The sequence below is a fragment of the Microtus ochrogaster genome, linkage group LG2 (genome assembly GCF_000317375.1).
Source record: "Microtus ochrogaster isolate Prairie Vole_2 linkage group LG2, MicOch1.0, whole genome shotgun sequence".
Lineage (NCBI taxonomy): Eukaryota > Metazoa > Chordata > Mammalia > Rodentia > Cricetidae > Microtus > Microtus ochrogaster.
Window position 1 is genome coordinate 28393374 of NC_022028.1, and position 21679 is coordinate 28415052.

General features: G+C 44.0%; 1 protein-coding gene across 2 annotated transcripts in view; it reads right to left on the reverse strand.

The window, feature by feature from the left end:
• Positions 1-21679, reverse strand: part of Uxs1 (UDP-glucuronate decarboxylase 1) — a 66004-nt gene that overhangs the window by 31527 nt on the left and 12798 nt on the right. The window contains exons 2-6 of one of the 2 annotated variants that reach the window (XM_005360005.3): positions 17340-17367; positions 15531-15594; positions 15203-15246; positions 9257-9317; positions 4265-4445 (exon numbers count right to left, since the gene is read on the reverse strand). In XM_005360005.3, the coding sequence (XP_005360062.1) occupies positions 4265-4445; positions 9257-9317; positions 15203-15246; positions 15531-15594; positions 17340-17367 (378 nt within the window). The remainder of the gene's footprint in view (positions 1-4264; positions 4446-9256; positions 9318-15202; positions 15247-15530; positions 15595-17339; positions 17368-21679) is intronic. The other variant, XM_005360006.3, reaches the window with a different exon arrangement.

Below are 21679 nucleotides of genomic sequence, written 5' to 3' on the forward strand. Positions count from 1 at the left end.
AAGTGGGGGAAGTGTCTCTGCAGAGAGATCTGGGAAGCCACATAACAGAACACCAGATACTTGCTTAAAACAAGCAGCTTTCTATGTATGAAACAGAATAGCCTGCTGAAGAAAATGAGATGCAGGGCTACACCATAGGCTGCTTTCTGAGAAAGGAGAGCACGAATTTCCACTTGTACTAGGTGGTCACTAACAGACACTGCCAAGGAAAAATATCTGTAGCAGTTTCCAAGGTCCAGTTGGGACTAGAAACTTAGAAGACTGCTTACAGCCTTTATTCTTTTTGTACAAATGAGACCTATTTAACGTCACTGCCCACTACACCTGATTTTAGAATGGTTGGATGCAAAATTCAACAGATTCATTTCTGAAATGAAGATTCAGGATAGTTTTCTTTAGCTTATGATTTGCTTCCAAATTTCCTTTAACATATATTTTATTTTCATCACTAGGAAAGAAAGAATAATCTTTTTTTAAAAAAGGAAAAAAAAACCCAACATTTATCTCTCATTTAATTCTTTATCAATTATACATAAGCAAGAAACTAAACTTTCATTTAATCCAATAAACTTGTACGTTTGCCGCATGTAGATATACGAACGTGAGTGTGCAGGTGTGCAAGCTGTGTGAGCGCATGCAGAGGCCAGAGTGGTCCTAGCATGTCTTCCTATACCATGCTTCATCTTACTGCCTTGAGTCAGTCTCTCACTGAACCAGGAGCATGCAGTCTGGGCTAAGCTGCCTGGCCAGTGAGCTTTTTGGATTCACCTGCTCCATGCCCAATCCTACGGGCAGAAGTGTATGACGCACACCCAGGACCTCAAGTTTGCAAAGCAAGCCACCTCCCCAGACCCAGTTAAATGGCCCATATGTTACACAGATGAAGGCCATTCATCTTTAAGAATACAGGCTTCCCAAGTTATCTTTCTGCCCTGGACTCCTGGTTCACTTTCAGTGTAATGTCACGGCACACTTCATGGGTTTTCTGGGCTGTGCTGTGCAGTATGTTATGAAAAGGGAAATGGGAAATGACTGATCTTGCTGAAGGTTGCATGCGAGCTTGTGAAGAATGTGTTTCTGCAGCTGTTGGAAGAGTGAAATGAAAATGGGTAAGGGAACAAAATTACCATATCCTGGAGGAGCTCTGGGTTGGCACCTAGGTTTTAAACTACAAAGTAGAGAAACAGCTTCAGCTTCTCAATATCAATGACAGTCTCAGCAAAGGACTAGGCCGGCGATCGTTTCTGTGACTCCCCTCGAGGCTAGCAGCAGTGAGTTGGTAACTGTCACAGGCTTCCAGGGCTTCTTTCTGCAGGTATCCTCCTGGCAGTTCTTCTTTTCCAGTCTCCCTGTGGGACCATTCCACTTTCTCTTGCTGCCCTTCAGGTACTCGGATGACTGGAGGGCAAACCTAGACTATATCTCATGGTCTGCATTATGCAGACAGTAGGTTCACGGCCTAAGGCAGCAGCAGAAAGCCTTCCAGGGGTGTCCTACTGTGCCTGGAGCTGAGTTCTAGCAGACAACTTCAGAACCCCTACCGCTACGACACAGCAAGGCTTTCCTCAGTTAACCCACTGTCACCTGATCCACTCTGTAAGAACTACAGTCCAAGCAGGGCAGTGGTGGTACACACCTTTAATCCCAGCACTCAGGAGGCAGAGGCCAGCTGATCTCAGTGAGACGGAAGCCAGACTGCTCTATAAAGTAAGTTCCTGGACTGTTATACAAAGAAACTAGAGTCCAGTCCCCAAATGAGCCACCCCAGGCCAGCTAAACAAGCTAAGAGCTTTAAAACAACACTGGGATGGACGGACACAACAAAGAACACCACGGGAGTGTTTTAAAACACTGCCGATCACAGAATCCCGCCATCTTGAGACGTCACATGCTCCCTCAGTACCATAAGTACCCATACACAATTCCAAGCCCATGCTAGCATCCTGGTTCCTCTCACCTCTTTCCAACTCCTATAGTACACAGGGTACATGCCTCCCACCCTCCCAACTAGAAATTCTTCTTAAAACCCTGATATTGCAGCTCTGCCACCCTCTTCTGCCCACCCACTTTTTCCCCGGTCATCTCCACTTCTCCTACCCTGTTTCTCTGCTTCTTCCATCCCATGCTCTGCTCCTGTCTCTCTCATGGCCAGGTCCAGTCTGCTGGCCATGTTTAGCCTACTACTTTTCTGTTCTGGACTCTTCTAGATGCCTCTGACTATTCTCTCTCTCATATTTACAATAAAAAGCTTCCCCTTAGCCATACCATGGAGCACTCATGTTGTCTGCACTAAGGAGAGGCACTCTCACTTGTATGACTCATATCTACACTGTTGTACTGAAGACAAAATTCTAACAAAGGTATTTATGATAAAACACACAGGAGACCCTTACACAAGATTACATAAATGCTGTACAGGCTCAACACACTTCTTCACAGGCAGCAATGTGAAGGCAGAAGCTTGCACTGTACAATCCGTGGTGGTGGGAGTGGGTGTGGCTAAAGAAGCCTTGGGCTCCAACAACCCAAGCAGAACTCTACTGACTGTGGCAGGCTCCAGCTGGCCTGGGGTTGCTGTATCCTTAAGGGAGGCAGAGTGTGACACCATTTAGCTCCTATGCTACTGTTAGATTAACAAGAGCATGATGCTAGGTCCCCAGATGGCAGTTCTCACCAGCACACCATGGAGGACTTCAGAGGATGCTGTCAAGGTTATCTAAGGTCCTTGGACCATTTCCTTTGATAAATGTGGCTGATATGCCATAACTCAGGGGTAAAACATCAGATGTTTACTTTCAGGCAGTTCTAGAAACCAGATGTCTAACACAAGATTCTGGCTGTCCATGCACAAAGGCTCCAAGTGCAAACTTCCTTTCTAGGGCTGGGACTGTGCAATGCCACCTGGCCTAGACCTTCGCAGGCCCTTTCCCCCAGTGTCTGTGTCCTCCCTGGTTTCTACTATAAGGACAGCCCCCACTGAAGCTGAGAGCCACACTGTGACCCTCAATCACCTATGCAAAGACACACTTCAGCAGAAGAGCTCACTGACAGCTTCTGCAGGTTATGACATTTGCTGAGCCACCATCCTGCCACTACTGCCCCAACCACAATCTTATAAAGTGGCCAGGTTCCCTGAAGGCTTTATACATTTAAAACTGAGATTTTATTATTCAAAAGCTGGGATAACCACATTCTAGCTGGGCGGTGGCGGTGCCTTTAATCTGGGAGGCAGAGGCAGGTGAATCTCTGTGAATCCTGAGTTTGAGGTCAGCCTGGTCTACAGAGTGAGTTCCAGGGTAGCCAGGGCTACACAGAGAAACCTTGTCACAAACAAAACAAACAAACAAAAAAACCCTCTAAAACAACAACAACAAAACCCCACAGCATTTTGTCACTGTATCAAAATACCAAAGATAACTAATTTACAAGAGAAAAGGGTCAACTAAAAGAACCCGAAATCAGATGGCTTTTGTGGTCTAAGGACCTTGAGAAGGAGCCACAATATGGCACAAGTGTAGAGTGGAACAAAATATTTTTATGACAAATCCTGAGGTAGAGAAAGAGAATTCTTTCACAGCCCCATAATTCTCTTTAAGAGTATACCCTGACAACCTAAGGGCTTCTATATACCACCCACCCCAAAGGCCCACAGTACTTGCCAATAAAGCCAAAGTTTTATAGATGGATCTTTGGTCCATTTTATAATAGCCAATTTCCTCTAAAATACTAAAAGTAACAACACGTAAGCACTAAGTACTGGCCTTATCAGACAGCAGAGATGCTGTCTTAGTTCACTCAGCGCAGTATAAAGAAATGCCATTTTGCTGCTGGCATGTAAACAGAAGAATCCATTTCCACACTGGAGGCTGGGAAGTCAAAGAGAGTGGCGCTTGATGATACGGGGTCTGGGGAGGACACACTTCTTGGTTTATAAATGTTATCTTCTCATTGTGTTCTAAGGGTGGTGGTGCTTTTAACATTTTTAAAGGCACTAATCCCTATATGAGGGAATCATCCCATGAACTGACCATCCTCCAAAGGCCACACTTCCCAGTACTTTTACCCTGGGAATTAGAACCTCAATATGCAACATTTAAACCATAAATGTTGTGTACCACACAGGCTATATCCACATGCCAATATCATGGGAAGCCACATGACAGTGGACAGGCATTCACCTGGCAATACTCACCCTTCATATGGAAACTAGGACTGCACCTTATGTATGATAAAAACATCAAAAATGAAATGTGAAAACAGTCACCTTCGATGTAGAGGGGCTCCACCACATCATGGTTAATCAGCTCGAAGTTCTCATGGCCGATCCAGTGTTCCACATTTCTCTTCCTGCCTGTGAAGAAGTTGTCCACCACGGTCACCTCATGGCCATCCATCATGAGTTTGTCAGTCAGATGGGAGCCCACGAAGCCCGCGCCTCCAGTGATCTGTATTGGGACACCCCCAGAACAAACAGTGATGGCATGGAGACAATGCTTTGGCATACAACTAAATCTCTGGCAGCAACGACCCTGTCGTGTTCTTCCTGCACTAGGACTCTAGTTTACTAATGTTCTAATTCCCCTACAATATTAGTGCTGGATAGGCTGAGGCAGAAGAATTAAAAGTGTTTTCAAGTAGTGAGAAAATATCTGATTCAAATGTGACACACTCTAGTACCTGACTCAGGATGAGAGCTCATTTCATTTAATCTCTTCTTTCGGAATTCTGGGGGTTGAATCTGGGACCTCAAACATGCGAAGCAAATGGTCTGCGTCAGAGCTGTGCACATCCAGACCCATGACCATCTTTTGCTTGCTGTTTTCTTTTCACTTCTGAGACAGGGTCTTGCTACATTGCCTGACCTCATTTTGTAGTCCAGGGAGGCCTTGATTTAGAGATTTTCCTGTCGTGGCCTTCTGAGTAGCTAGGACTGCTGGCCAGAGGGGCCATCAGCTCCAGCAAATTTTCAGCTGTTCCACCCAGTGCACTTTCTCAAGAGGTCCACGATTACAAACTTAAAAACTCTCACTGTTTTGACTGACACTACACATATTGCGGAGCGAAAGCTTCTGAAGTGAGCTTCTCTGTGGTGCTCTAGCGTTTCTGCAGCAAGAAGACCTGCAGACACCCACAGGGGCAGAAGTGCAGTGGTCAATGATACATGCCCGCTTCTAACATTTCCACACCCTCAACAGGCAACTCTTGGAGGCATCGTGTGCAGCAAGGACTAACATGCACTAGATTCCATTTGTTTCCTTCTTCAGGAGTAATTCCTTCTAGGGAAAATGACTAAGGGTTTTTATAATATACATATTACGTTATAATGCTCTAATTGTAAATTTTATCCCGTCAGACAACCGTTTCAAATGGAAACACCAGCAGAAGTTCAGCCTTTACAAAGCTTCCCCAAGAGGACCAACGGTGAACCCAAATGTGGCACAGCTCTGAACTTACAGCTCATCTCAACGCCGTGGACTTCTTGCTTTTCTGGGCACTAATGGGTCACTCAAATAGGCTTGTTCAAGGTGAGCGTTTAACTTATGCTGCCCAGCAAAATCAACAAAAAGAAATTTCCAGACAAACCTTCTCTGTGTATAAGGCTTTGACCATTATGCAAAAGGCTTTAGGTTTTAATAATATGTCAGACCTGGGCCCCAAATGATGCTGAAATGTCCTTAACCTATGAGCTGGCAGATGAACCAAAAATTCTAAGTACATTTGTGGCAGGAAGGTATAAAGAGAAAGAAAATCTGCAAGAAAACCTTGGCAAGACCACGTGGTATTTACCAGTGTGCCTATGCTTTGAGTCCACCAAAGTCCCCTTGTTAGAAATTCACGTCATGTGGCAACTATGATGGGAGGTGGAGCCAAAGGCCCTTAGGGATCTCCCCTCCTGGGTGCACTGCGAGAGTGGGGTCCTTATAAAAGCGAAGGCTCAGCCTCTGTCCTCCCTTGCTCTCTACCTCTGCTGCTGTATGACATGGTATCTGGGTCAGATGCAGGACCCTGGTCTCTAGAACACAAGCCAGGACATTTCTTATCATCAGAAGCTATCACTCTGGGGGTGGAAATTATATGTGCAAGGTAAAACAGCAACACAAACACAACTGCAGACCATCAGATCTGTGGTCAGTCTGCCACACGGCAACAGACAGACTAGAACAGCCTTTGGTACTGGTACCTTGAGAAAGTCCAGAACAACAGAAAGACATCTACGATCCCATCAAGGGTAATATGGCCTAAGGTTCAGACAGCAAGATGGTTCAAAGTGAGCTTCAATTTAAGTTTCTACCAGAACCACCGATGGCTTTCAGGGAAAATTTGACAAGCTGATTCTAAAAGTTTTAAGGAATTGCAAAGTTCAGAATAGTCAAACCATGTTGGAGAAACATACACACACACAAACACACACACGCACGCATGCACACATGCCTGTTTACATGTGCACGCTCACACTCTCACACACAAGGAGGGGGATACCAAAGCGGGAAGACATGCCGCTTAACTTCAAAACGTACTACGAAACCACAATGATCAACACTGATTTATAAGTCAGTGGATACGACAGTCCAGATATAACTACTTATATGCAAATGATTTTCCCAGCAAAGGTACTGGATTGTGAAGGAAACTGAAGCAAAAGAAAGAATGCCCGTCACTTAACATCACATTCAGAAATTAACTCATAATATAACTGCCAGTTCCAAAAAAAAACTCAGGACAAATGGCTGACTGTAGTTCCTAGCAATGTACCAAAGTGTTTGCTGGACTCCAGGCTCACTCAGTACCCGGGGCTCCTTTCAGTTCTTCTCGCTCCACCCCTCTACCCTAAACTTCTCCAGCTCATGGGTTTCCCTTCCCCCAGCTTCTCATTCCTATATAACCCTGTCATTTGGCCATGTGCCTTCTTGGTCCTTTAAGCTCCACCCCCGCCCTCTCTCCTCTTTGCTCTTCCCCTCTACCTTTCCTCTCGTGGCCTGCTCCAGTCTGCTGGTCTTGTTTAGCCTACTATGCTGGGTTCTCTCCCTGCTCTGGACTCACTCAGACGCCTCTGGCTGTGCTCTCCCTCATCTACAACAGAAACCTTCCCCTCATCCCTACCTGAGAGTAGTTATATTCTCACTTCTATAATAACACAGTCCTAGATTTAAGTTTCAACCTAGAAAACGCTTAGAAAAAGACATGACAAACCTTTGTGACTTTAGGTTGGACGGTAACTTCTGAACTATACCATTAAAACACAAGCAACAAATTAAAAAAATAAAATAAGGCACCTGAAGTAGAGTTGATAAGGACACAGAGAAAGACAGACAGACAGACATACACACACACTTTTATGCACTTCTAACAAAACGAAATTACTAGTCTACACTATGACAGTTTAGTAGAAATCTTGCATTACGTTTTATTGCTGTGTTGATTTCCACCAGCTGACTAAAGCCCCTATTCCTTATCTGGGGAAGAGAAACACTTGCCAGAAACTGCCTGTAGCACAGGTGCCCTCTCTGCCCTCCTCTGTCCAGCTATCTGAACAGAAGTCCTATTGTGGTTCGATGGCTAAGAAAGGCACAGTTTTATTGCTATCTGCTACATCTGTGCCTTCCCCATTGTTGGCAAACGTTCTGTGTGTGCATTTATTGCTACCTTTAAAACATCAGCCAGCAAAACATCTGTTCTCACAATTTCTGCTCCTGTAAACAGGCTTCACTGCGAGGAAAATTCCTTTTGGTGGACAGGGGACCCAGAGACTACTCTTGGGTGGCCACACTGTCATCTGACCTATGAAGGCTTTAAGAAATTGTGGAGGGTGTTAGACTTCTTCAAAGCATTAGTTGAGTCACAACTCATGCAAAAAGAGGAGCTCTTCCGTCTCTCCAAGGGCATGCTGATTATTTATTGGTTATAATTTTCACAAAATGGGAAAACAATATGCACAAAATCTGTGTTAAACAACTTATTAAAATACACAAAACCTCTATTATGATCCAGCAATAAGAAGGAAAACCTTTTAAAAAAAATACCCAAAGATACAAAGACGGGCAATGAGCCCAAGAACAGTCCCAATGAAGCATGGATGAACCTTGGAAACATGCTAACTGAAAGGAGCCATCACAGCCAAACCAACATGGCATCAGTCTATCCATATGAAGAAGCCAACTGGTAGACACAGGCAGACAGGAACGTGAGCCCAGGGTTGCCGCACGGTAGCTCTGGGGCATCATGACTATGGTAAGCTGGATCTGGTGAGGGTTGTGCTATTTTGGGATTACAATAGAAACCAACAAATTACACTTTAAACAGTGAATTACATGTTATGTGTACGGTACCCCAATAAAGGTGTGACTTCAAAAGAAATACAACAATAAAATCTCTGTGTAGTGCCCTACAAAATAAGATATGGCTTTTCTCCTGAAGAGCTTGAGTTAATATTTATCAAGGAGACTCTTGCCAGGGAAGCTCCCAGGGTGATCACCATTGTGGTCCAAGCACCAGAGAAAATTAAAAGCTGCAAGGGTAAAGTTTCAAGGATTTCCATATAGACTGCATTCTTCAACTCTGAACTCTTTGTTTAGTTCTAGTAATTCTATTTAAAAGGAGCCTTTGGGCTTTATACATATGAATGCATGTCTTCTCTAACTATATAACCTTTTCAATGTAGATTTCTTTCATTCCTGAGTACACAAGAAAAAGCCACATGTCTACACAACATCACCTATACTCATAGCAATACGGTTCACAACAGCTTCAGAGCAGAAACCGCTCGAGTCCATCAACTGAGAAACAGACAAACAAGGTCTGGGGCATCAATAAGGTACAGTATTGTTCACCCATGGAAAGAAAGGTAGTGGATAACACTGGAAACATCACTCTAAGTCAAAGAAGCCAGACCCAAGAAGCCACAGTGCATCACTGCAGCACATGAAACATCTGAATGGGGCAAAGCCCTGGGAACAGATAGCAGCCTCAGTGGATGCTGGGAGCTAATGGAGAAAGGGAAAGCAACTGCTAATGGTACAAGGTTCCTTGTCAGTATGTGATGCCACTAAAACAGTGCAAACAAAATACAAAACACTGCACTGATGTAAATACACACAAATATATGTATACACACACACACACACACACACACATACACACACACACACATATATGCTCCAAATTTGTATTTTTAAATAAAAAAGTATAAAGCTTCATTTGAGGAGGTAGAAGAGCAAATTTCTTAATAACATAAATGGAATCTGGTGTGCAAACTTACCAAAATCCTTTTCCGGTCCTTTTCTGATAAAAACTTTACTGGTGGGTATTTCTGGGTGAAACTATAATACGAAGAGATTAAAAGGGAAAGTCAGTCCAATGTGGTTCCCGGGTCACTCCCCAGGCTCTGTACAGACACAGGGGAACATTTCTCAGAACCCTGCAGGCAAAGCCTGGCTTGACAATCCATGCAGGAAACATCGTTACTCCACCAAGGTGTGTGCCAGCCCTGCCTGTTTGGAGACAAAGAGGTTTGATCCTTTTTCACTACTGATAAAGGAATGCATTGTTTAAAAAGATATACATGTAAATCTTTTTGCTAAAACATCTTAGTTGTAAAACATCTCAGTTGAGTATTTTTTTCTATCTGTTCTCAGAGCATGGCTGCCACTCCTTTCCCCTCCAGAGAGGAACAGAGGGGACAGTGGCTAGTATAGTGTGAGACGCTCCTTAACTATCCCTGTTGGCATCCAACTGGAGATGGACTGAAAGTTAAAGGAGCTGCTGGCCAGCAGATGAGAAGCACTAGCTGTACTCGGCCAGGTAATGGACTGCACTAGACATGGCAGTACCACACACATCAACCCTCAGCCTGCGGTTGGCAGAGGAAAGAGGATCAGCATTTCCAGACCAGCCTTTCTCTCTCTGTCTCTCTCTGTCTCTGTCTGTCTCTGTCTCTGTCTGTCTCTCTCTCTCTCTCTCTCACACACACACACACTGGCAGTACTGTGGGGTACTGCATCAGATAAAGCACAAGACCATGTGAAGTCACAGGCCCACGCGGAAGACTGATTCTCAAGACAGCAGAGACAGAATAAAACTCTCCTGCTCTAGAAGTTTCTGCAGCTCCTTCCTAGGTAGAGTCCCCGGCAGCGCTTTAATGAATCTGTGCAGCTTTGTAGTTACTGTTGTAACAGGGGAGGGGTGAGGCTGCCCGCAATCTCCCTGTCCCGCACAGAGCTGGTACAAAGTGCGCGCGTTAATGGTCACTGAACCAAACAGAGCAGCACACTCATTATCTGGGGGCTGTTCCCTGGGAACAGGCAGTCGGGCTGAAACGGAGCAGAGGCCTTGTTTTTACAGTACGGAATTTCCCTAGGAAGAGGTTCCATACTCTCAGAATGGCAGGCTCCCTTGCAAGCTGTAAACACGGGCAGACAGAGGGGCAAATGCAGACAAGAGTGGCAATCCCGGGCTTGTTCTGAAACTATCTGTCAGACCTCCATGCAGAAGTGCAGACAGGGAAGGAGTAGCCTCAATCCATGCGCCTGAGAATTCAGGAATTCAGTTTGGGAAACTTCAACACAACTACATTCTTCTTCCAATGTTTAATGAAGAAACTACTTAATTGTAAAAGAACGAAAATGTTTTTATGAACATGTATTTAGATCATCACAGTTTACAGAAATCGCGGTGATTTGAGAAGGTTTGTGTGTGTGTGTGTGCACTGTGTGAGTGAGTGCATGCGCACACATGCATGCACATGCGTGATAGGTGAAAGGCCCGGAGCTGATGCTGTGTGTCTCCAATAGCGTTCCACTTTGTTTACTAAGACAGGATCTCTCACTGAACCAGAGCTCACTGACTCTACTGAGTATAGCTAGCCAGCATGTTGGACAGTATCCCATTTTTGCCTCTCAAGTGCTGGTGATGCTGGAGAGACCCTGGCTACAGCTGGCAGCCATGGCTCAACGTACCATGTGGCTATACCCTTCCTTCCCCACTAGCACAACAACAGCACTGGATGACCCAGACAGAAAACATTCCTTCTTCCAGTCTGCTTTGTTTTCCTTTCCCAGGCTGATTAAGGTCTCTCCTGATTGGTCCTTAATCTATACCTCATTTGCATACATACATGCTTGAACCTATATAGACCTCCGGCCAGAACAACCTTTTCCAGAGTCTGGCTTTTAGCCAGTTACCCTGGGGGTTTTGAAATACAACTGAGACTTCAGCGTTAGATTGCTCATCTGAGAAGACCAGTCCAGGTTTTGAGACCCCCTAAGGCAGACCACGGCAAGATCCACCACTCCTACTGCAGACGGGAATCGGTCATGTCTTTGAGTACACCTACTATTCCATCCTCTAAGGCCACTGCCTATGTCATTCTCGCCCTCTGCAGACTAGTTTCTCGCACACTGTTCTCAGCTGGCTGAGGACCTGCAAGGACAGAGGTGTAACACTCTCCAGTACCTCCTGGTTGGCGTCTCCAGACCCAGACCCACAAACAGGTAAAGCTGTATGGTTGCTAAGGGATCCTGTTACCAACCACAGATTCAATCTCCACTTTCCTTTTAAATTGGTACTCTCACCTGCAAAATAAAATTCCCCGTGTGCTGATCCCTTACTCTACTCTTTGAAGAAAGGTAAGACAACTCCTTATGATACAAAATGAATTCAAGAACACATCACAGAGATCATTCACCACGGTCAAGTCAGGCTTCTTCCAGAGATGCAGGGATGGCTCAATACACAAATCAATGGAAATGTAAACTGTAATATATAATGTCAACTGACCAAAAGAACTCAACAACATCAATAACATGGTCATAAATGAAAAAAGGAGACTTTAGACAATATCCAACATCCCTTCATGTCAAAAAATCCTCAAGAAACACAGACTAAAAGGAACATGTCTCAACATAATAAACACTGAACATGATAAACATACAAACATACAGCTGGCTTAGTAAACAGAAAAATGCAAAACATTCCACTCAATCAAAACAGGGGTGACCACTTTCTCCACACTTACTCAAAATAGTATTAGAAGTCTTAACCAGAGCAATAAGACAAGCAAAACAGAAAAGATGGAAACAAATAGGAAAGAAATATGTCGAAGTATCTTTATTGGCAGATGATATGACTGTAAAAGATGAAACCCTAAACCCTCCACCAGAAAACACTTAGAACTGATAAACACTTTAAAGCCATCAGGATACAAAATCAACAATCAAAAACTCAGTATTGTTCCTATATATCATTGACAAATACACTGAGAAAACTGGGGAAACAGCTGCATTCACCACAGCTTTAAAAAAAACAGCCAAAAAACCTTCGAGTAAACCTGACCATGGATGCAGGAAAACCACAATGGAAAAACTTTAAAACTCTGAAGAAATCGAGAAAGCCAGTAGAAGATAAAAAGCCTCCTATGCATATGGATTGGTGGAATTAATACTGTGAACATAGCTATTCTACCAAAAGCAATCTACAGATTCCATACAATATCAAAAGTTTAATGATGTTCTTCACAGAATTGGGGGGAGGGGGCTTAAAATTCATATGGAAGCAAAGACCCAGATAGCCAAAGAAATCCTAAATAAGAAGAGTATTCCTGGGGTAATATCATCCCTAATTTAAGTTACACTACAGAGTCACATAGTAAAAACAGCATGGTACTGGCACAAAAACAGACACAGAGGTCAGTGAAATAGAATGGAGGACCCTGACACAAGGCCACAAAAGTACGACCACCCGATTTTTAACAAAGATCCCTAAAGATGCTCACTAGAGAAAAGAGCATCCTCCACAAACAGACCTAGGGAAGCTGGCTATCTTAAGGATGAAACGAGATCCTTAACTCACCCTATTCAAAAATCAACCCAAGGCCATTAAAGTGGATGCCTGGAGGAGAGCCATGCTAAGAGCCCTACAGACTGTGGAAGCCCAGGCCCAGAGGCTTCAAAGAAGGACACAATATTAGCAAACGCAATAAAAACTGCCTTTTGTGATACTGTGGCAAAGAACGGGATAGCTTTGTTTGTGTCCAAAGAACTTACCCACGGTAAATTTAAAAGTGATGGATTTATTTCTTTGGCAAAGGAGATTTCAAGAGAGCCCAAAATAGATCCTGAGGCATGGTTATTAGCAATCACTCTTATGTGGGTCTACAATAAAAAGAGCTGTTGGGGCAGAAAAGAATACAAACTGCATAGTTTGCAGAGAAAAGGAATACCGACAAGCTTAAAATAGTACAGAGGTTGGTAGAATAGAGGCTGCAATTGTTGAAGAGATGAACACAATAAGGGAGAGGCCTCCTCTGAACTGGAACAATGGGAAGGGTGAGATCCCACCCAGGTAAGCTTCAAACTTATAAAAAACAAAACAAAAACAACAAACAAACAAACCCCGAAAACAAAAAACAAGCAGGTATAAGGGCATAAGGTGTTTTCTACTCCTAAAGACAACCGCAATCAAAAGCTGCTAACGTGGCTGCAGGCGGCTGAACTGACAGTGTTGTCTGTATGGTGCAAGAGTGAAGGGTTGCAGCAGCATCTGCTGCAGTTTCAGAGAACATCCACGGCCAGGCAACATGTGTCAGGAGAGTCCCAGTGTTACAGCCCTGGGAAGTCACTGTGTGAAGCTATAAAAGCACAGTCTGGGTTGTGTTGGAGACCATGAGACATTAGAAATGCCAGAGCCATGAGGTATCTGCCAAGATACCAGTCCAAGGGAGGTGTCAAAGTTGGAGGGATGGCACCATCTAAGCCCTTTGGAACTGTAGGCTATAGTCTGCCCTGCTGGGCTTCAGTTTTGCTTCCTCCACCATTTCCTCACAATGCCCTCATTCCTCCATTTTAAAATGGTAACATATCTTCTGTGCCATTTTATGTCAGGAGTATATAATTCGATTTTACAGGTGGTAGCAATTCAGATACTAAATGGAATCTCAGAGGAGACTTTGGCCCTTTACATGGTGTTGTGACTATAAAAGCCTGCAGGGACCTTTGAAGTTAGGACAAAATGCATTTTGCTTTACAGAGGCCAGAGAGTACAATACAATAGTTTGAATGTAAAATGAACCACATGTTCCAGGCATTTGAATTCTGGTTTCCCAGTTGTTGGTGCTGGTTATGGAGGCTTAGGAGGTGTGGCCTTGCTGGAGGAGGTGTATCACTAGAGAAACGTTTTAAGAGTTAAGAGACTCACCATTTCTAGTTCATTCTCTCTCTGCTCCTGCTTGAGGTTTAAGATGGAAAGCACGGCTTCTGTTCTGCACTACGCCTACCACTTGTAGCCATCATGACCTCATCCCTCTGGAACCATAAGCCCAATACACCCTTCCTTTTCTAAGTTGTCATGGTAATGGTGTTTCATCATGGCACTGCTGACTAATACAGGTGCCCTGCATGGAGGGACAATGATACTCCTAGCAATCACAGATAACTTAATTAAAATCTCGTTGCCTATGTGTTACTGATGAGGAAGGTCCCACAGCACCCCAAATAATACAAGCTGTCACCACTGTACCATAACCAGGTTCCAAGACTGCCACTGAAGATAGAAGACACTTGGGTTGCTGAACACTGAGAAACCAGTCTAGAACTGGCCTGATAACGTTGTCCTTGCTGGCTAGCCTTGATAGAGCCAAAAGGCACTGTGCCAGCGCTGGGGAGGAAAGTCTCCACTGGCTCTGACTTTTAAAACTTATGATCTCTTGTCAAGATTTTATCAAAACCACAGTAAAAATTAACTTCAAATCACAAACAAACAAAATCTCCCTTTTTGTTTTCTTAAAGGAATTCTATTGTTTTCAAAAAAAAAATTGTCCTTAATGACAAAGGGTTTTTAAATATTTTAAAGCACCACATCCAGGACCTGGTGTGGAAGTGCACGATTTGTAATTCCAGAATAATCTGGAGGTCTAGGTAGGAGGACTATGAGCTCAGCTCAAGACCAGTGAGGATACACTGAGCTCCAGGAGACTGCACAACACAGACAGACGGCCTCTCAACCATCACCGCTATGTCTCCACTTTAAACACTCAGCTGCGTAGGGAAGGGAAAGGTCTCTCTTGAGAATGCCTTAATTTTTTATATTCTCTAAGTTAACACATAACTTTCTTATACAATGAACTCAACTGAGATGAACATTTTAAACACTGATATTTCCTGTCACTCACCTAAGACATTTTCTTAAAGTCAAAACAAAAAAGGGTGCATACCTTTTTTCCAAATCTCTGATTTTCTCTCTTAATGGTTCAACAATCTGGAACAAGAACAGAAATCAGTTTTAAAGCAGAAATTCAGTTTTAAAGCAAGCAGGCCTTCTATTACTTTTGTCCTAGCTTAACACTGGAGGGAACAGATTTTAATAGGGCAAATGGTCTACAGACAACAAGCAGAAAGTCCCCATACGGAACAGAATGATGCTTCAGTTGCAGAGGCACCGAACAGCATCAAGGCGCATAAATCCCCCCCATCCCCCCAAGGAAGGTGGGTTGACAGATATATGTATGAATGGGCCAGAAGCAGAGCGGAAGAGAGACTAACCTCTTCGATCTTGCTTTCAAGCTTTAGTTCACTGGTTTCCTGGAGAGACCTGTTGAGCAGAAAGCTGCAAAACTGAGATCAGTTGGAAGACTTTGTGCCTTCAAGATTTGTTTGTGAACCAATTACCCCAAAGCAAATCCTACTTACAGACCCTCTGCCCATCTTGCTCAAGTACTGACCGACACTTCCAGCTCTCCCCAGCAGGGGGCACAGAAGAGGACAATGAGAGAGTGTGAGTGAGGCAATCTCCTCAGGTCTAAGAACACTTGGGATTTTCCCCCTCAACAGACTGGTTCAATTAAACTAAATAATCTTACTTCCATGTTACACCCAACAAGAAATTTTAAGATGCAGGGTGTAGCATGTCTATAGGAGTCTGTGCTTGTCTACTGGGTTTTCTCAGGGATTTAACACAAAATTGTAGTTATTCCAAGGAAAAACAGAGTACCTTTAAAAGAGACCTGACCACCCCACCCATCCACACACAGCTGCCTTTGTTAGGGGACACACTGGCAGTGGGAATCAGATCAACACAGCCCCAGCAGCCTTGCAAGCAAAACCAACTCCACAAGAAGAGGCTGCTCGGGGTGGGGAAGCCAGCTTGTTTCTTGTGTGCAGCTTCAAGATCCCAATGCCAACATCCCCATCAGGAACAGCAGTGGTACTCTTCCGTCTCCTGATAGCAGGAGATAGCAAAGTGGAGCAAAAGTCTCCGTAGGCAGACAAGTGCACTATTGTAGCAAACCTGCTGGTAAAATGAAAGCTTTTTACTCTTCAGCTGGTTTTTAGGTGTTTTTTTTTTTTTTAACCTGCTACACAAGGATCCCTAATCTTACTAGAACCCCTACTGCCTATTAAAAAACAAACTTTAGAAGACCAGATTGATAATAAATGGCTATAATCCTAGCAGTCGGGAGCCTGAGGTGGGGGAATCATGGACTTGAGACAATCTGAGCTACACTGTAAATTCAAAGTACATTGTACAACATTGTAATACTCTGTCCCAAAACAAACAAAGCAAAATAGGAACAACAACAGAACATGTACACTCAAGCTAGAGGGTCCCACAAGACAGAAAGGAGGTCTAGACAGCCACATCTAGTACAGACAAACATCCCAAACTGAAAATCCAAGCATCTAAAATCCCAAATACTCTGAAATCTGAAACATGGTGAAGCCAACAAGAAGATTCCACAGCTGACCTCAGGTGACAAGTCAGGGTCAAAACACAGGCTGACCAAGAGTATCTGTAAAGTCACTTTCAGGTATGTATGTATAAGAAATACAAGTGAACTCCGTGTTTAAACATGGGTCCTACCCCATGTTTCATTACACATGCATAAATATTCTAAAACATGAAAAAAATGAAAAACCTGTATAATCTGAATGTCTCTCTGGTCTCAAGCAGTTTAGAGGTAGGGAAGGCTCAAGCTGTAGCTGGCTCCCCGAGGCAAAAGATTAACCACGAAAGAGCTGTGCAAAAGGCCCCACGTTCCCACGCAAGACACCCAGAATGCACTGTGCATGTGAGTAATAAAGGCTAGTATCAACTGTGCGCATCTACGGGGGGAGGGGGGAGACAGACGGAAGCAGGCAACACAGTGGCCATCATTTCCAGCTGAACTTCACTGGAATAAACTCTAAGATCCCTTGTCTCCCTTGAGAAGACCCATTGAAGAAATGAAGCACCTGAATGTGCAATAACATTAAGAGCTTCATCAAAAATATTCAATTAACTAATGATCAAACTGAGTTACAACCGACTCTATAAAACCCAACCACCATGCCCAAACAATTAAAAATAATTACCTCATGTTAACAAAGTTGCCCCAAACAGCTGCAAGAAAAAGGAGAAGAAAAAAAAATCAGTATTTAAATCTATAATATTCAGGGATTCTAACTGATCAAATTTTAATTTTTATATGCTTTTTAAAATTTTATATGCTTTTTTTCACTGGAACAAAAGAATTTACAAAGACAATAAAACATATACTGTTTTCAGGAAAATCAAGACTAAAAGACGTGGAAAATAAGATTCCTATGTACATCTGCAGTTCTGGCATTTTGTCCTCAACATTCTGGTTTAAGAAAGATTCATTCCTTAAAAAAACAAAAAGCAGAAGTCAAAGAACTGCACAGCTTAAAGAAGCCGGGTTCAACCCCAGCTCTCCTCTGAGCCTGATGATGATACAGTGGAACCCAGAGAAGCTGAAGAAACCATTCCTTCAGCACTTCCCTGCCTCCTCCTACAGCAGGCACTTGTCAGCCCTCTCCCTCTCTGGGCACAGGCACCTGACCAGCAGCAGGCTATCTACCAGGTGTCAGATCACAGTTACTGCTAGGAACTGCAGAGAATCGGTCCTGACCCAACAGTGACATAATAGATATCTAAACACATCAAAATGTTGAGAATTTCTAATTCAGAATCTGGTATCTGAAATGTGCCCAAATCTGAAACTCTGAGCCTTGGTCTGATACTACAACAATCAGGAAATTCCATGCCATGAAAGTCAGTTTCATGTTCAAAATTATTTGGAATATTATATAAAATTATCTTTAGGCTGCAAGTATAAGAAACAAATGAACTTTGTGTTTAGAGTCAGTTCCCTTCTCAAGATAGCTCAAAGACATGCAAATACTCTTTTTAAAAAAACTCTGTGGAGGGCCTGAAGAGATGGCTCAGTGGTTAAGAGGACTGGCTGCTCTTCCAGAGGACCCGGGTTCAACTCCCAGAACCTACATGGCAGCTCACAAATGTCTGTAACTGCAGTTCTAGGGGATCTGACACAACACACATAAAATAAAATTAAGTAATTTTTAAAAAATAAAATAATAAAAACCTCTAGAATCTGAAACACGTCTGGTCCCAGTTATTACGGACAAGGGATATGAACCTACTATGCAAAATCCCTTTAAATTGCCGAGCAGTGGACTATTTCATAGACCCTTTTGCTGTGAGTCCTGACATTCTGCCCACGGTCCTCTCTGCCTCTTTCCTGTCAGCCACGGGGAATCCACACACACCGCGTGCAAATGTCCTTGCTGACAGGGTTGGACACTGAACTTGGGGAGACCTTGTTGCCGTTAGATACTGACTAGGATCAGTATCCAGAGCATCCCTCACAAGAAATCTCATTAAGAAAGGGAATATAGCCGATGCAGAAAAGACAGTTCTCTCCGAGGGGACAAGGAAAGTACTGGGAATGGGGTGGAGGGGGTGGGAGGGGGACCTGAACTAGCTCACTGGTGGGAGGCAAGAAATGGGAGAAATTAATATAGCGACAAATTAGAGTATTCCTAAAATTTCTGTTATTGCCCGTTTTTTTCACTCAGTCTCAAAATGCAGACCTGACTGGCCTTACTAAGTAGACCAGGCTGGTCCCAGACTCACAGATCCGCACACCTCTGCCTCCCAAGTACTGGGATTAAAGGTGTGCACCACCACACTCTGCTTTGCTTGGTTTGTCTTTTAAACGGCATCTTATTCTGCAGCCCAGGCCAACAAGAACCTGCGGCAATCCTCAACTCTTGAGTGCTGAGATTACTGGTGTAAACCACCAGTACCCAGATTATATTCGCTTAACAACTTTCTTCCGAGAAGAATGGCACTGTGCTCATTTCCAAAACTCCCCTAAGCTAACCCCCAACCCTGATGCCATGCGGCAATGTTCCAGAGTGATATTAACTTCAAGTAAATCCTCGGTAGACAGGAAGCCTACTCCCCTGTGAAGGCCACTCTGCAGTTCAGGAAAACGGGCAGTATTGTCACCACTTGTTGGTCTGGCCCAGAACACTTCAATTTAGAAAATATTCAAAATAAAAAGTACAAACAGAAGGTGCCCTGAGCATATTTCAAGTATAACCAGCAAAGAAAGTTCCAGAAAAATATTGCTGTACTGATTCTGCTACTGGTCAGACAAGTGCTTGTCTCTAGCTCTTCTGGGTGAGCTTAGTGAACTGAAATGCTCCACCTGACCTACGGCTCTATCAGCCCAGTGCCCCTGCAAAGCTCCATGGTGTCACCTTATACAAAGGCAGTGTCTTGGTCACTGTTCTGTAAGTGTGATACAGCACTAAGACCACAGCTGTGAATACACACCACGGCCAAGACAACTCCAATAAGAGAAAGCATTAGTTTCAGTGGTTTAGTCCATTGTCATAATGGTGGGGAGCATGGCTATGAGAGTATGGTGCTGGAGCAGTAGATGAGTTACATCCTGATCCACAAGCAGAGACAGTGAGCAAGACAGTCTGACGTGGGCTTCTGAGACCTCGAAGTCCACTCTCAGTGACAAATCTCCTCCAATAAAGACCACACCTCCCAGTCTTTCCCAAACAGCCCCACCAACTGGGGACTAAGTATTCAAATAAATGAGCCTATGGGGGCCTTTCTCATTCAAACCACCACAAGGACTCCAAGATGGCATTTGTAGTACTTATCCCAAAGGTGAGTGGCTCTGTGTCCCTCTCTGAGCCTTTGACCACAAGGAGATCAGAAGTGACTTCTGAAGCTGGGCACAGCCAGCCTGGTGGCTCTGAGTCGCTGTGGAAGATCCTGACTAACTGGCCCCTCAGATGCTCTTTTGGGGTTCTTTTTTTCCACTGCAGAGCCCTCTCCTGCACAGGGAGGACAGTCCCTGTCCTAACTACCTACACATACACAACGTAGATTATAATAGCAAAGAATGAACTCGGTGTGATGACTGCTTTTAAATGTCAATTTCCCACAAGTGTGAGTCATCTGAGCAGAGTGTCACTTGAAGAACTGTCTTGATTGCCCTTGGCTGATATAGGAAGGCCCATCTCAAATGCAGGCAACACCTTCAGGTAGCAGCCTAGATAAATAAGCCATGGAAAAAAGAAAATCACCTGCCATTTGATCAGTTGGCCTTCCTTGCCTCTTGCTACCAAATTAATTTACTTTGTGGCTGCTGCTGATTCTCTCTCAGATGTTCTAACCAACATCTCCTGCCTTTGAATGTGGGCTGAGGACCAGCAGCTCTCCAGGAATCCTCCAGGTCTTTGGCATAGACAGGGACTGCTGAGGCACCAGTCTTTCAAACTAAGCAAACACCAGACTCTTGGCTTTCTCTGGTATAATGCAACTGTTGTACTATTTCCAGAGAATTGATAAAGCTCTGGTCTCTCTTCAGATTGCAGAAATCTTTGTAATGTGTAAGTGCATTCTATGGTGTGTGTGTGTGTGTGTGTGTGTGTGTGTGTGTGTGTGTGTTCCATGGGCTGCTCCTCTAGAGAATTCTAACTAGCAGGGATGGCAAGGAGAACTTAAAAACAGCTGATCTTGGAGCAGAACTCTCATGCTGAACTCATATGTAAAGGCTATCCGTCTTAATGAGGACAGCAGGATGTACATGTACCTGAGTTCTGTGGAACCATCAGATGACTGGGATATGCTCTGCAGAGAAAGCTTTCCTCCACGTATAAAGACGGCAAATACAGAAAAGCTGATGGATGGTCTAAAGCCACCAGCACATTAAATGTGCCTCAATGTTGTTTAGAGATGCGGGGTGCAAACAAATCTATTTGGATGACTCAGACACCTTTGGGGAGGGCAACTCGGTTAGCCAGAAGGGGAAGAGACGCTCCAAGTGTCCTGGGTTATTTGAATATTGACATTGTGAACTAAAACTAAATCCCAGAACGTCACATAAGGTTCCCAGAAGGCCAGAATCTTTCTAACCAGCTGCAAATTGCCCTAAGAGCCTGGCATTCCCAGGAGCAGGCCGATAGAAGAGTTTGCTGGGAATGGGCATTCACAGCAGATGTGGCTAGTTCCCAGAGGTGGAATTCACTGTCTGCAAATTCTCTGCCAGAGTCACTGCTGCCATCTGCAGCAAGACACGTGTGGATCCTGTGTCACACTCAGAGTCCTCAGGAACTCCTCCTAACACAAACATATCCCAATCTTTACAAGTCAGAGTTTGCAGAACAACATCGAACGTGGTAAAGACAGTAGGAAGAAACGGAAAGAAAACACCTAACAACTTTTCACCTCCAAAGAGCAAAACTTCTCTGACGAGCCAGGCATGGTGAGTCATGCATATAATCACAGCACTTAGGAGGCTGAGACAGGAGGACCCTGAGTTGCTGGCCAGCCAGGCTGTAGAGCAAGTTTCTGGGCTATAGGG